The sequence below is a fragment of the Moesziomyces antarcticus genome (assembly GCF_000747765.1).
Source record: "Moesziomyces antarcticus DNA, scaffold: scaffold_v10004, strain JCM 10317, whole genome shotgun sequence".
In the NCBI taxonomy this organism is placed as follows: Eukaryota; Fungi; Basidiomycota; class Ustilaginomycetes; order Ustilaginales; family Ustilaginaceae; genus Moesziomyces; species Moesziomyces antarcticus.
In genome coordinates this window covers 739,632-752,785 of record NW_014639006.1, presented here as the reverse complement: position 1 = coordinate 752,785, position 13,154 = coordinate 739,632, and the positions used below count along the sequence as shown (strand labels likewise).

The window sequence follows — 13,154 nt, the reverse complement described above, 5'->3', positions numbered from 1 at the left end:
AGCAGCAGCGATTGTCGCAATTGGCTTTCCCCTTCCAGCTGCATACAGTGAATGCTTGCTGCATTGAAAGTCCGAAGATCCGTTTGACAAACAAAAACGATTGCTTCAGAAGATTTGCGGTTTTGCATGCCGGTGGGATGTGCGAGACTGGAATGTTGGAAGTGAGGTTCTGGATCTGGAAACGCGTGCGGAGTCGCGTCAGGAAAGGAAAAAAGGGCCCTGTCTTGCGCCTCGTGGGGATTTCCCACAAGTAACACTCCCACGCTGGGGTTGGAGCCGAGGGGGTTCGCGCAAACGGAGGACGAACCAAGATGCAGGGTCCGAAATGATTTGGAAGGGCGTTTGTTTGAAAAAGGCGGGGGGTCTGTGCGGGCGCGCGTGCCGATCGCAGCATGCAGTGTCGAAATGCCCTCACCCAAGTTGGACTATGACATGTCGTTGGCAAGCATTGCTCTTTCCATTCATGTCGGATAGGAGGTGTCGTGAAAAGAAGCTATGCATGCGGAAGGGGGATAGGAACATGACCAACGCAGGTTCGAGCGGCGGCCAAACGGGTCGGAAGAGCAACCGATGTTCGAAATGAAATGTCGGTGTCGGAGCTTTGGCTTGATCGGCCAACCTCGAACGCTCGATACGAAGCCAGCTCGACGTTGCGATCGTCGAACGCATCTTGGTACTGAGCTAGTCATCATTGAGCCCCCTCACCGCCATCTCTCATGAGAACTATCCGTCCGAAGCGAGCAAAGTGGATGGGAGGGTCTAACAGTGCTGGATCTCCGCCAAGGGGGTGTGGGTTCCACAGGGTTTGGTGCCTGCGCGTGGCGCTTTGCGGTTCGGCAGCCGAGATCCCCGTTACCACAGTGCGAGCCCGCGGTGGAGGAAGGAAGGAGGCGGCTAGCCGTGGGCGCGTCGGTTACAGCAGCAACAAAAGCCCCTTGCATGCCCTAAGCGCCTCATACGATCAGGTGAGACCCACGGGCAGTTGCAATCCCCATCGATCGACACCAGCCTCAATCCTCCCGCCTCAAAAGTCGAAATACAGCATCGACATGGCAGACCGGAAGAAGTCGCAGCATGGACTGCTTTCTGTGGCGCTGGCAGCGCTCCACCACGTTTCGACCATGTCTCGTTCACACACAATGGAATGGACACGATAAGGGCTCGGGTCGGCAAAATCCGACGGCTCGGACAGAGCTCACTCTGAAACCTGGTTTGCTCGTCGGGATTGCCGAAAGTGGCACTTTGCCAATCTGAGCCGAAGCGGTCCGCCATGGGCGTCAAATGCGAATGAAGTCGGCTAGAGCCGCAGCGGAGCAGCGACTAACAATTCTCTCACGCGGTTGTCTCCAGCCACTGCAGCTGTGAAGCGCTCTTGATGGATCGTCGAGATGGACCGGGCCAGACTCTTAGCCCTTTGGCTCGCAATTTGTGTCGGATGGATGCCGTCATTCTGCTGCGTTTAGCGTGTGACAAGACAAGAGCAGCGCGAGCGAGCCGAAGCTCCATACCTCGCCAGAACCTCGAGGCGAGGCGGCACGGACGAGTCGGTCGCGTCTGCTCTCCAAGACGCCGTTTCAGCACCAGCCGACGGAGACCGCATCTGCCACTCTCGCGAGATTCGGCTCGTCTTGCCTCATCTATGGCAGCGGCTGTCATCTGATTCGGCTCCACGAATGACAGGCCGACGGGGTCCTTGGCGCGCTGGCTTGGTTGAAAAGGGCCTGCTGGGGCGTGGAAAGGGGAAACCACAAAGGTTGCCTGAGGTCCCGTGCACGCGTCTCGCTTCTCGTCCTAGTCCCCGCACTGGATCGCTCGCGTTGCGTACAAATCGCTTCGGCTTGACGCAAGGATACCTGTCTCGTCACCAGCAAAGTCCTCGCCACTGCCGTCCTGAAGATCTTGACAATGCGGACAAAGAGCGTCGCCCAATGGACAGAACAATGAGCGGACGAGTTTTGGGCGGGGTGAATCCTACATGCTGGAAATCCGTATCCAAGCACACCATGCAACGTCGAGAGTCGAGCGAGATTCGGAGCCCGGGCGCCCTGCAGCCCTCTTGCGGCTCCAATGCGCGACTGCACGCAGCAGGAGCGGGCTGGGATTGAATGCGGCCAGCCCCACGGTCAACGCTGCCGAGCTGTTGGCATGAGCGTTGCCACGCCTCATGCACCCCCATATTTGGACCCCACACAAGCGAGGCACCCATCTGGCGGATGCTGAGGCAGAGCGGCAGAGTAAAGACCATCGAGCGGATGGGCGGGCGGGTGTATGCTGCGTACGGATTGCCCGACTCAGGATATGCAGCTTCAGCACAGATCCAGCGGTCGGCTGCGCAGGATGCGGAGCGTCGGATACGCTGTCGCGCCGTGGTTAGGCCGCGACGGGAGCGTGCAAGGAGGCAGCGGCGTCTGTGAAGGTTTCGACACGCCTCGAGCCCATCTCATCTCGCCTAGGGCTGCTCATTTCATGGCCTGCCCCACTCGACTCGCGGCGGGGCTGTGAATGATCATCGCATTCAGGGGGTGGCTGCACCGGCCACTGCACGGTTGACGTGCTCGCTCAGCGGAGAGGGCCGAGTCGATTCGTCTCCTGGGCGCAGAATGAATTTATGCACACGGACTGGCACGGACTGGCACGCTCCAGCACGCCGCAAACCCAGTCGGAGCGCCAATGGTGGACCAACCCGCCTCGCTTGCAGCAGCAGACATTCCCCCACGTCCGCTGCCTCGCTCTGCTGGTGACAGGCCATCTGGCGGTCGACATGCCTTTGACACGCTATCGTGGATCCACGCTGGATTTCTTCGTGAAACAAGGTCTCACTTGTCTCTCACCGGGCAACTCGATTTTTGCACTTACAGCCAGATAGCGATTTCGCAGCGCACTTCCCAGTCGCATCCGCCGAGCACGACGTTTCTAGGGCCAGATGATCTTTGCGGGGTTGCTGGTGAGAAGCACGTTTGCTCGCGCTTGGCTCGCCATCCATCGCGGTGCCTCGGCCGCAGGCCAACGGGGGCAGAGTTGCCTCTTTCGGACCAAAAAGACGTGCTACGTTTGTCGCGCGTCCCGAGACAGAAGCCGTTATCTCTCCTTTCGGCCCTTGCGTGCGGGAACCTAAAGAGAGACAGAAGAGCGGCTCAAGAAAGCTTTTCTTTACTTTTTGCTTGCCGGACTAAGCTCAGCCTTGTCTGAACAATCGGATTGCGACGCACATGCTGCATGCTGGCTACAGTATGCTGCTCTTTGTGGCCGAGCTAGCCAAGAGGAGGCTCGTGGGTTGGTTGCAGACCCTGGTAACGCGTGCTGCGAGGCGCACAATAATGCACGGCTGCAGAGGCCAGGCGCATGGTGATTTCACGACGACAGCCGTGGCGTGGGCCCTTTTTTTTTCCCCGGACGCGCCTTGGACTGGCGCAGAGGTGCCTCGCGAAATGCGCCATGTCGAGCATCTGCACGATGCTCGAGCTGCACTGCAGTGCATCGCCCTGCGTTTCGTCCGCGTCGGCAGCTGCGCGAATGCATCGCGAGTGTGGGAAGAGTGAGAGGCATACGACGGATGGCTTCCGACGCCCTTTCGGCTTAGCCGACGCCCTTGCGGACGTCTCCTGGGCCTCTCTCTCCGCTCTGCCTCTTCTCTGCCTCGCGACGCAACGGCCCAGTGCGGTCGCGCTCGCTCCTTCACTCTCGCGCTTGTCACGGCTCATCCGACTACATAATATCGACGCTACCTTGCCTGAACCACCCTTCCTTCCTTCGTCCCAACCAGCCTCCCCGTCCATCAATTTGCATCGTCTACATCAGGCCGTCTGCTTCGACGTGGTGTTTCAGTGACCACTCGGCACACGGTCGTCTCGGACCTCCCCTTCCTCCTTCCATCATCTTTGCATACCTCTGCATAGCATTGGGCTCGACTGGTCCCCTTGGCCTATCTAGTCTTATCGTTCTTGCGACCGCCGTTTCCGATTGGCCTCGTCCTCTTGGTCTCTGCTCCCGTCTTTGTCTCTTGTCTCGTTCTGTCCTCCGTCGCATCCGCATCTCCACTCGCAAACGAGGTCTGCTTTCATCTAGGCTCCCTCAAGCATCGCATCGCATCCCTTCTTCATCTGCTCCCGCCTCAAAGGACCGCTACGAGCGTGCTCTAGCACTCGTCCTTGCATCATTCCGACATCCTATTCTCATCCTTTCATCCCACACGATCGCCCATCGCTCTTCATCATCCTCTGTCTAGCCTTCTCCGTCACCTCCTAAAAAGCATCCTCAACCTGTTGCATCTCTCGCCGCATCGCCCCCTTTGTACGCTTATGCAGCCCTGTCTATAGTCGCAGAGCCCCTTTATACTGCAAGACTGTATTACATCAATTAGCTCCATCGACCCACTCCGGCACCATGTCGGCCTTCCACTCCACCGCCTTATCGCGCCCGAGCCTCGGCCATCGCTCCATCTCGGAACAGGCGCCTCTCTACGACCCCTCCAGCACTGCGCACGCCGGCTCGCGTCTCCGCGGCTCCAAAGCCACCAGCGGCTCCGTCACCAAGACCGGCTCTCATCTGCCCTTCTCTCCCCTGCTTCCCCTCCCTCCCGTCGTGGACATCAAGCTCCACGAAGCCGAACGGGAGCTCGCCGATGACGAGCAAGCAGAAAACTGTGCACCCAACATGTTCCCAGGACACAACCGTCCGTCAGTCGGCCCCAGTGCCCTCGCCACCCGCCGCCAAGCGCGTCGAGGCGTGTCCGAGGGCTTCGCCGCTTTGCATCCGCACCAGCTCGCTGGCAATCGCGCCGGCCTGGCTGTGCAGCCTGCCGTCTTGACTCCTGGCGGCAAAGGCGCTCTACGCCTCGACATCGCCGCCGCGGCGGACACCAAGGCTCCGCAGGCTTGCCGATCCGCCGGCATGATCCGCAGCTACTCGATGCCCGTCGCCACGCAAGACGAGCACGACGAGCAGCAGCGCATCATGGCGCTCGGCCTGTCGCCCATCGGTCGCTACGCTGCCAACCCGGCGTGGTGGCAGTACGGCTGGCCCTCGCCTGGTGGCGTCAACCACCGTCATCTGCACCGTGCGCCCGTGCCAGAGATGCTCGGTCAACGTCGCGGCTCGGCCCAATCCAAGCTCGCCGCCGTTGTGGCGCCTGCCATGGGACCCTCGCCGCGCTCGTCATCGCCCGTGTCGCCGCGACCTAGCAGCCGCTCCAGCAAGACTCACTCGAGCTGCTCGCCCAAAAGCAAGTCCAAGCATCTCCCTGCCATTCACCAGCAGACGTTCTCGCGCGCCGCCGCCGCTGCCGCCGCTGGAGCGTCGTCGTCGGCATCGTCGTCACCCAAGGTCGGTCGTTCGCCGCTGTCGATGATCTCGACCAACCTGCCTGCAGTCGAGCCGCACGCGCCCGAGCCCGCCGAGGCGGCGTTCGACATTGAGATGGACGCTCTCAACCAGCGCTTTGCGCAGTGGTCGCGCGAGGCGGCGCCCGGCATCGGCCTCGACGAGGACTACTTCAACCTGGCGCACGACGGCGGTGTGCTGGATGCGCGCTTCCAGCCCGCCGGCGCTGGCTCGGACTCGTCTGACGAGGCACGCACGCCGCGCGCCGCCTCGCCGCGCCTGCACGCCAAGCCGTCGCTGCTGCTCGACACGCTCGACTTTGTCCACCCAGACCACCTTGCCGGTGGCTCGGATTGACCCTGCCTACATCTGCTTCTCGTCTAATGTGCCCTCCGCGTCCCGCAGCGAAGCTAATCTGTGTATTCGTCGTGTCATTGTGCGGTGTGGTCGTGGGCTGGTTCCGAGTGAGCACGCTGGGCGTGGTTGAGGACGTCTGCTCGCACCTCACACTGCGTGCCTTTCTGTCCCGTGTCAGTGTGCTGTGTGTTTGTCATTGTCGTCGTGCGCCCGACGTTGTCGTTGGCGTTTGCACCACGTCAAACGTGCTCATTTGTCGTTGTGCTGATGTGTGCTTGCTCCAAATCTCGAGCTCACAAAGCTCAACCGAGATTTGTCGTGGTGCATTGTTCGCAAGGGGTACATCTCGAGACCGAGTAAGTTGTTGCGTGTACGTACGACGCAGGTGCAGCGCCGACTCTTCTGCGACTTTTGATTTTATCCGATTGATGGCGATGTCCTCAAGAGGCAAGCGCCATGACTGGTGCAGCCGAGCGGGTTTGACGTTGCAGGACGGTGCGAACTGCTCCGGCAATGGGGCGTGAGTTCAACCGCCTCGGAAGTCAGACCGACGCCGCCGTGGGGCTTTTTAGAGGGGTTGCTTCAGGACAATGCCCCGTCCCGTTCAAGCTTCCTTTTGTGGCCCATACATTCACGCTGCCCAAGCACTCGCTGGATGCAGCCAGGCAAATCTTCTAGGCTCGGATGCAAACCCTCGTGCTTCCACACCAGCTTCTTCCGCCAATGCTCGCAAAAGAGCGGGGTAGGATTGCGGTGGGACGACGTACTCGCCTCTGTCGGAGTCTCGAGCCAATGCAGTTTGCTTTGTCTTTACCAGTGCCTGGGTGGATCAGTGTGGGCCCATTCGGCAATCAATCCGTGTCGAGAAAGAGGAGATGCAACGACGTTTTTGTGCCAGTAGAGGATATCGAAGAGAAGGAGGCAGGGGTTGCTGTTTTCAGGTGATCACACTCGACCGATGACGACGGAGCATCCGGTGTGTTCGTCGTGGGCTCATGGACGTGTGTTTGCCCGTTTGTAGAGTGAGTGCTTCCTCAGACAAGGCCAAGACGGTGCTCACACCTCACACAGCCCACGGCGGGGGGGCTGAAGGGACTTGCGCGTGTCTTCGTGTGGTTGGATGTTGCTCGGATGTACGCAAGGCGTCACTGTGCGGGCATATGGTGGCGTGCTCGTCATAGTGCGCTTGGAAGCTGGTCTCATGCGTCCGTGAGCCCATCGTCGTCACGTCTCGGTGGCAGTGCTCACGAAGGCACGTTCCATCAGCCGTCGCATCGTGCCCCACTCGACTCCGTCCTACATTGACAGTGCTGCGCTCACACCTGCCTCTGGCCACTCGTCACGCTCTCACACTCCTCAAACACGCTTCCCGCAGGGTCGACTTCGTACAACCGCTCAGGATGCTGCATTCCAATGACATTGCATCTACAAATTCGTCGTGCCGCTAACCACGCTCTCGGACTCCTCGAGCACATTATCCAGCGGCATGCCCGGCTGGTAGGGCTGTGCGAACCGGGCACCTCCCTCACTGAGCGTCTCGACCTCCTCGGGCAGCTCGAGTCCATCACTCTGCGGCGACCTCGGCTCCCTCGGATCGATATTCGACGCGGCGTCTTCGGGGTATATCTCGTCATCCTCATCAGCCTCACTCGGCAGCGACCTTTCCTCTACCTGCGGCTTTTTGGCGGGCAATGTGCCACCGAACCTCGAGGCTACATCCGCCACGCGGCCTGCAACAGGGTCTTTGGCAAACGGATCGCGGTATCCAGCCTTGCCCGCCAGCGGCGAGACGGGCGACGCCGGGGTGGGCGAGCTGAGTGGCGGCGAGGTGGCGCGCGGGTCTTTGCTCGCACGCACCGCCTCGATCGGGCTCAACCCAGCACGCAGCGACTCGACAAGCTTCTTGGCGTCGATCTGCGCCGGTGCGCGCGGAGCCATCTCGCGGCGCGACTTGAGCGCTGCACGCGCCGCCGCCACCGGGTCGATCCGAGGCGCCGCTTGCGGTGCGGGCGACACATCGCGCATCCCCACCTCGACATGCGATTCCTCGTCATCCCCGTGGCTCGAAGCCGTATCGATGCGCTCGAGTCCAAGACCCATCTCCGCCGCATGGTCCGTTTCGGGCGTCGCTTTGGCCGACGCACTCAGCGGAGGCGTAGATGAGCGTGGCACGCCACTCGCACCCTCGAGCGTCTCGTCAGATCCGGACAGCGGCATGTGCGCACTGCGCGGCGTGCTCGCCTCGGTGCCCACTTCGGGCACCGAGAGCTGCGCCGTCTCGTCGATCGCACTGCGGTCCGCAGAGACAGGCAGGCCGAGCGAGCCCTTGCGCGGCGGCGGCGCATCCTGTCCGCTCATCCGGGTGCCATTGGCACGCACGAGGATGTCGATCCACGCATCCTCCCGTGCCGGCATGTGGCGTTGTGACGCCGCCGCCGTCAACGAATCTATGCTGTCGCGCTCCTCGGCGCCGTCGGCCACGCTGCGCGTCTCAAAGTCGGCACTGGTGAAGGAGCGGTCTACGCCGAGATCGCCCTGCTGCACGCGCGACCTTGCGCCATTCGCACCCGCGCCAGCGCCAGCACCGAACTCGTCCACGTGCGAGCTGAGTGCGGGCGACGATGCACCGCGCCGGGCGCCCTTGACGACGCGCATGCTCTTGGCGCGCAGCGTCGAGATGAGCTTGCTTCCGCCCGTGTGGCCTTCACTGCGGTACTGCGCATGCATGTTGGGTGTATCCGAGCTGACGCGCATCTCGGCGTCGCGATCGGCGCTCGCCTGACTACGGAGCGAGGAGCGCGATGCACTGCGCGACGTCGTCTTGCGGAGCTGGTCGCTCAGCAGTATGCGCTTAGTCGAGCCACCCGGTCCGGGCCGGAAGACGTCGTCGGTAGTATCGGCGCTCTTGTCGTCCGCACTGCCGCGTTCGCGCTCCTTGCGCGAGCGGAACATGGTGAGCTTGCGGATCATGGCGCGGCCCTTGGACGTGCCACGCCCCGCAGCTTCGAGCTCGGCGCGGTACTGCGCAGGCACGACCTCCTGAACTACGAACCACGCTGCATCGATGCGCTCGTCGCGCGGCACGCTCTCGTCCTTGCGCGTCGACGAGACCTGGAAGCGCGTCGGGGCCGAGAGACTCGAGCCGGCGCTTTGGGAGCCGACGGTGCTGGCGTTGGGGCGCGACTTGTACTGGACGACGACAAAGTTGGCGTTGCGGTGGGTGAGTTCGTCGCGGTTGCTCCAGCCGCTGCCGAGCAGAAAGTCGGCCCAGACGTCGGCGAAGGTCTCGTCCATGCGGCTGATGGGATGAGCGTCCAACTTCCCCTGGGGCGTGCCTGCAAGCGACGGGCTTGCAAGCAGACGCGGCGTCGTGTCGTAGTGGAAGGGCGGCAGCTTGTCCTGGCGCGCCTTGAGCTTGGCGTGCAGCTGGTCGCGCTCCGACGGCCAGTTCTGCACGTCGTGCTTGAGGGATTCGTCAAAGCTGAGCGCATCGGCGAGGGCGTCCGAGTCGCTGGCATGGAAGCCGTCCTTGGAAAAGTCGGTCCACTGCATGCTCTGGCGCTTGACGGTGCGATTGCGCCTTGCGCTCTCCTTGAGATCAAACGCGAGCTTGGACGAGTCCGGCGCGCCAAAGCCGTCGGACAAGAAATCGTCCCAGCGCTTGCTAACCAGCGAGCCGTGGGCAGCGACGGCATCGTCGTCCTCGGCGGCAGCGGGCGTAGAGACGCTCGAGCCGGATTTGCGGCCCTGAATCGCGCCGCCGCGTAGATTGACAAGCTTGCGAAACTTGTCCGACAGCTGCGGATCCCTGCCGATGGCTTCGTACGTGTCGCAGCAGTCTCGCCACTCTGGACACGCTTCTGCGAGGTCGATCTCGCATGCGGACTGGACGAGGTCGATTGTGTAGAGTCGCACGTTGCGCTCGATCTGGGTGACGGGGACGAGCTTGGAAGAGGGGGAGGGCGAAGTGATCTCGGTGGGGAGCATGGAGGGGTAGCCGTTGACGTGCTGGGCGAGTCTGGGCGGGAGGGCGGCCTTGGTAGCCTGAAGGCGGATGTAGGCAAGGAGGAGGTGCTCGGTGGCGTTGGAGGCGCGGACGTAGGCGTCGTAGGTGCGTGCGAAGCTCTCGTCCTCGGGGAGGCCAAAGAGGAGCGGGCCAAAGTGCTTGCAGAGCTTTGCGGGCATCATGCCGTTCTTGAGCGAGTAGCTGGCGGTGGAGGAGAGCAGCTCAAAGAGGGCGCTGAGCAGCCTGGCGTTGTCCGGGGCGAGGTGGGCGAGGAAGTGGTCAAAGGCGGAGTGGGAGTAGTGGGATCTGCGCTCGTGGTCGCGCCAAGCATTGTAGGCTTCGAGGTCGAGGAAGCCGCGCTGGTGGACGTAGACCATCTCCTCGCGCACCTCGCCCTTCTTTTGGCCTGGCACGGGGACGGGGACGGCGAGCACGCGGCCCATGCGTGCGAGGCCCCACTTGATGAGGGCGGCGAGGTCGTGCGGATTGGCGTAGCGGATCTCGTCGAGGAAGGCGGGCGGGAGTGCGCGCTGCAATGGCTGTGTGGTGGCAAAGAGGCGGATGAGGGAGGCGACGTTGGTGGGAGAGAGATCGAGCGCCATGGAGGAGAAGATGAGCGGGTTGTCGAGGCCGCGACTGCGGATCTGTTCGCCGCACGCTTCGAGGAGCGCCAGTACACGTGCGGCTTCGAGTTGAATGTGCCAGCCTTCGGTGGAGTAGCCGTATGCATATGGGGGCTTTTGAGCGATGGCGTGTGCGACGTCCGAGGTATAAGAGGATGGAGCATTGGAGGGTAGGTGGTTGAGGCTGGAGCGGGGGGTTACGGTGTGCAGTGCGTTTGAAGGATGGAGGAGGCGGGTGTTGGTGACCGAGGTTGATGAGGATGCGAGCGTGGCTGGGCGTGGTGGTGGTGCATCTTGCAAGCGACCGAACTCGGAGGTGGTGCCATTGGAGGCCGTTGAAGATGGAGGCAGCGTGGCATTGCGGGGTGCGTCCTTGGGCGGTAAGGTCGGGAGGTCGTCCTTGGTAGGCACGCTTGGGAGGAGGTGCGCATCTGCGGTGCTAGGCGTGGGCGACGAGAGGCCGAGGCGATCGATGTCGGCTGAGCTGATGGCGCCCGTATAGGTCTTTGATCCGCCGAGTGGGGAGAGCGATTGTTTGGGCTTGGACTTTCTCGAGAAGAGGCCGGGCATGATGAGCAGGTCTGCGCCGCAGCGCTGGTCGGGATGGATGAGCAGCACACGATGAAGATGGTACCGGTATGGGGGTATAGGGTGTTGTGGGTATGCGCGATTCGGACGCTAGGAACGCGACTGCCGGATTGGCAGAGGTCGTGGTGGTGGGACAATGGGAGTGATTGGGATGAGGCGCGGGCCGAATTGTGCCGCTGGCCAGGGGGGGAGAACCAGTGCAGGCGAGCTGTTGGAGGGTGCAGCAGCGTTGTGCAGCCACTCAGAACTCGCTTCGAAGTGCGTGTGACAGTTGGGATGTGAGAGGCACAATCGAGTGTTGGTTCCACACGCACGTCCTGCACCTCGCACACGCTCTCTCTCTCTCTCTCACGCAACAGCCACCCCACCCACGCCCAAAGCCACGGCTCAGCTGCACCGGCGCAGGGTCTGCTGAGCAACGCCCGCCAACTCTCTTTTTTTTGGTCTTTTTCCGCGGCTGATCATTTTCTCTTGCAGGTCCCCCTTGCTTGCCTGCCAGCAGCACACACACTCGAGTCGCTCAAATTCACCACACTCACCAGAACGCGAAGTGATAGAGCGGGGGGATAAGCAAGATTCACATGCTGGCTATGTACAAGGACGGGCGTGATTAGTGGCAGGCCGAGGCGAGCGAGGAGCCCACCCGGGACACTGCCAAAGATGGAGCGTTAGGGATAGATAAGGGGTGTCCGTAAAGGGATGCCAGCGGGCGGGCCAGCAATAGCTTACTGAGCCTTGGCGGTGGCCGCCTTGGCGCTGCCCTCGAGAGCCTGGCGCTTCTTCTCGGCCTGGCGCGCACGAGCACGCTTGTACGAGAGGTCGGTGCCCATGAAGCTGTCCCACCAGCGGAAGGAGGTGGAGTAGCAGCCGACGAACGCCTGGTGGTGGTAGTCGTGGTGGTCGGCGCCCGCCCAGAAGGGAATCCAGTTGTGCATCGAGATGGGGAAGTCGTAGCCCGAGTGCGCGTCAATCGCCTGGAAGAGGCGCAGCACGATCCAAATGTACACGGTGAGGATGTGCATGTCCTTGGTGAACGCGCACAGCATGAACGGTCCGCCGATGGTGCCCATGCCGAGAATCAGCACCTCGAGCGGATGCGCGTACTCGGCCGCCAGACCGAAGGGTGCCGAGTACTCGTGGTGCTTCTTGTGGATGTGCTTGTACAGCGGGCCCCAGTGCAGCGCGCGGTGCGCCCAGTAGTGGAAGGCATCCTCAAACAGGAAGAAGAGCCCGATCTGCCATGCGATCTTGGTCCAGTGCGGGAAGGGCACCTCGTGCGTCGCCAGGCCAAAGTACTCGCAGATGGGGTGGAACGACCAGATCTGCGGCAGTTCCACGGTAAAGTGCGACAGCAGCACGTACTTGGTGCACTTCCACTGCTGCTCCGGGGTGGGTACCTTGTCGTCCTGCAGCTTGTACTTGCGCATGCTCGGCATGGCGTCGATGATGATCCACGGGATCGCACGGCCAAAGTACACCACCTCGTGCAGCATAAACGACATGATGCCCGTCGCCAGTACCGGGTTGCCCCAGTACAGGTACCAGTTCGCCCATGCCTTTTCGAAGACGTTGAGCGACGCCAGATCCGTGTTCTTGTACAGGTCCGCCGCCAGCTGCGTGGTGGCCGGGTTGAGCAGCGACCCGACGGTCGAGTTGAACTGCTGCGAAACAAACTCCATCGTAGCGAAGGTCTGCCAACGGTGCTAGGTGCACGTCGACTCCGGAGATGAGGGTGTTGTGGTGGTGGTGGTGGTGGAGGAGGAGGAGCAAGGAAGCTCTTTCGTCGCACCCACGACTAAGGCACGCGGTGGCCGACAGGGCAACACGCAGTCGGAGCGTGCAGCTGCAACCGCCCGGGCTGCCTCGGCCACGTCTCTGCTTCTGGTTCGGAAATTCCCAGGTAAGCACGCAGCCTCACGCCATTTTTGGCCGTCGCGCTGTGCTGCCCCCAAAATGTTTAGGGTTTTTGGGCTTCGGCGTCTCGCAAATCAGAGAGAGATTTTCTTCGCAGACGCGCGGCGGTGTTACTTTGGAAGCGGAACATCTGCTGATTTCGTGCCTCTCTCTGCTTCGCCCTGTCGCCCTCGCGTTTCACAGCAAAACTTGCTTTTTTTGGGGGGGCAGCTTAGCTGAGACCCGCGCAGCGCTGCTCGACGCGTGCCGCACTCAGCACACAGTCAAATCACCCGATTCTTGCCACCCCTCGCACCGTTTGTTTTTGCCACCTGCACCGCAAATCACAGCCTCAACCCTTCTCTGCC

General features: G+C 61.9%; 4 protein-coding genes across 4 annotated transcripts; 1 reads left to right on the top strand and 3 right to left on the bottom strand.

Moving 5' to 3' along the window:
- Positions 1 to 1,791: 1,791 nt before the first annotated feature.
- Positions 1,792 to 2,708, bottom strand: PAN0_004c2395 (uncharacterized protein; the record flags this gene model as incomplete). The annotated part of the gene is made up of 4 exons (XM_014802339.1): positions 1,792 to 1,898; positions 2,003 to 2,075; positions 2,171 to 2,356; positions 2,631 to 2,708. 4 exons carry the CDS (start codon positions 2,706 to 2,708, stop codon positions 1,792 to 1,794), a joined length of 444 nt encoding a protein of 147 aa, XP_014657825.1.
- A 1,675-nt stretch (positions 2,709 to 4,383) lies between these two features.
- Positions 4,384 to 5,676, top strand: PAN0_004d2394 (uncharacterized protein; the record flags this gene model as incomplete). The annotated part of the gene is made up of 1 exon (XM_014802338.1): positions 4,384 to 5,676. One exon carries the CDS (start codon positions 4,384 to 4,386, stop codon positions 5,674 to 5,676), a length of 1,293 nt encoding a protein of 430 aa, XP_014657824.1.
- A 1,425-nt stretch (positions 5,677 to 7,101) lies between these two features.
- Positions 7,102 to 10,875, bottom strand: PAN0_004c2393 (uncharacterized protein; the record flags this gene model as incomplete). The annotated part of the gene is made up of 1 exon (XM_014802337.1): positions 7,102 to 10,875. One exon carries the CDS (start codon positions 10,873 to 10,875, stop codon positions 7,102 to 7,104), a length of 3,774 nt encoding a protein of 1,257 aa, XP_014657823.1.
- A 743-nt stretch (positions 10,876 to 11,618) lies between these two features.
- PAN0_004c2392 (methylsterol monooxygenase) lies at positions 11,619 to 12,572 on the bottom strand (the record flags this gene model as incomplete). Its single annotated transcript, XM_014802336.1, has 1 exon — positions 11,619 to 12,572. One exon carries the CDS (start codon positions 12,570 to 12,572, stop codon positions 11,619 to 11,621), a length of 954 nt encoding a protein of 317 aa, XP_014657822.1.
- Positions 12,573 to 13,154: the final 582 nt, after the last annotated feature.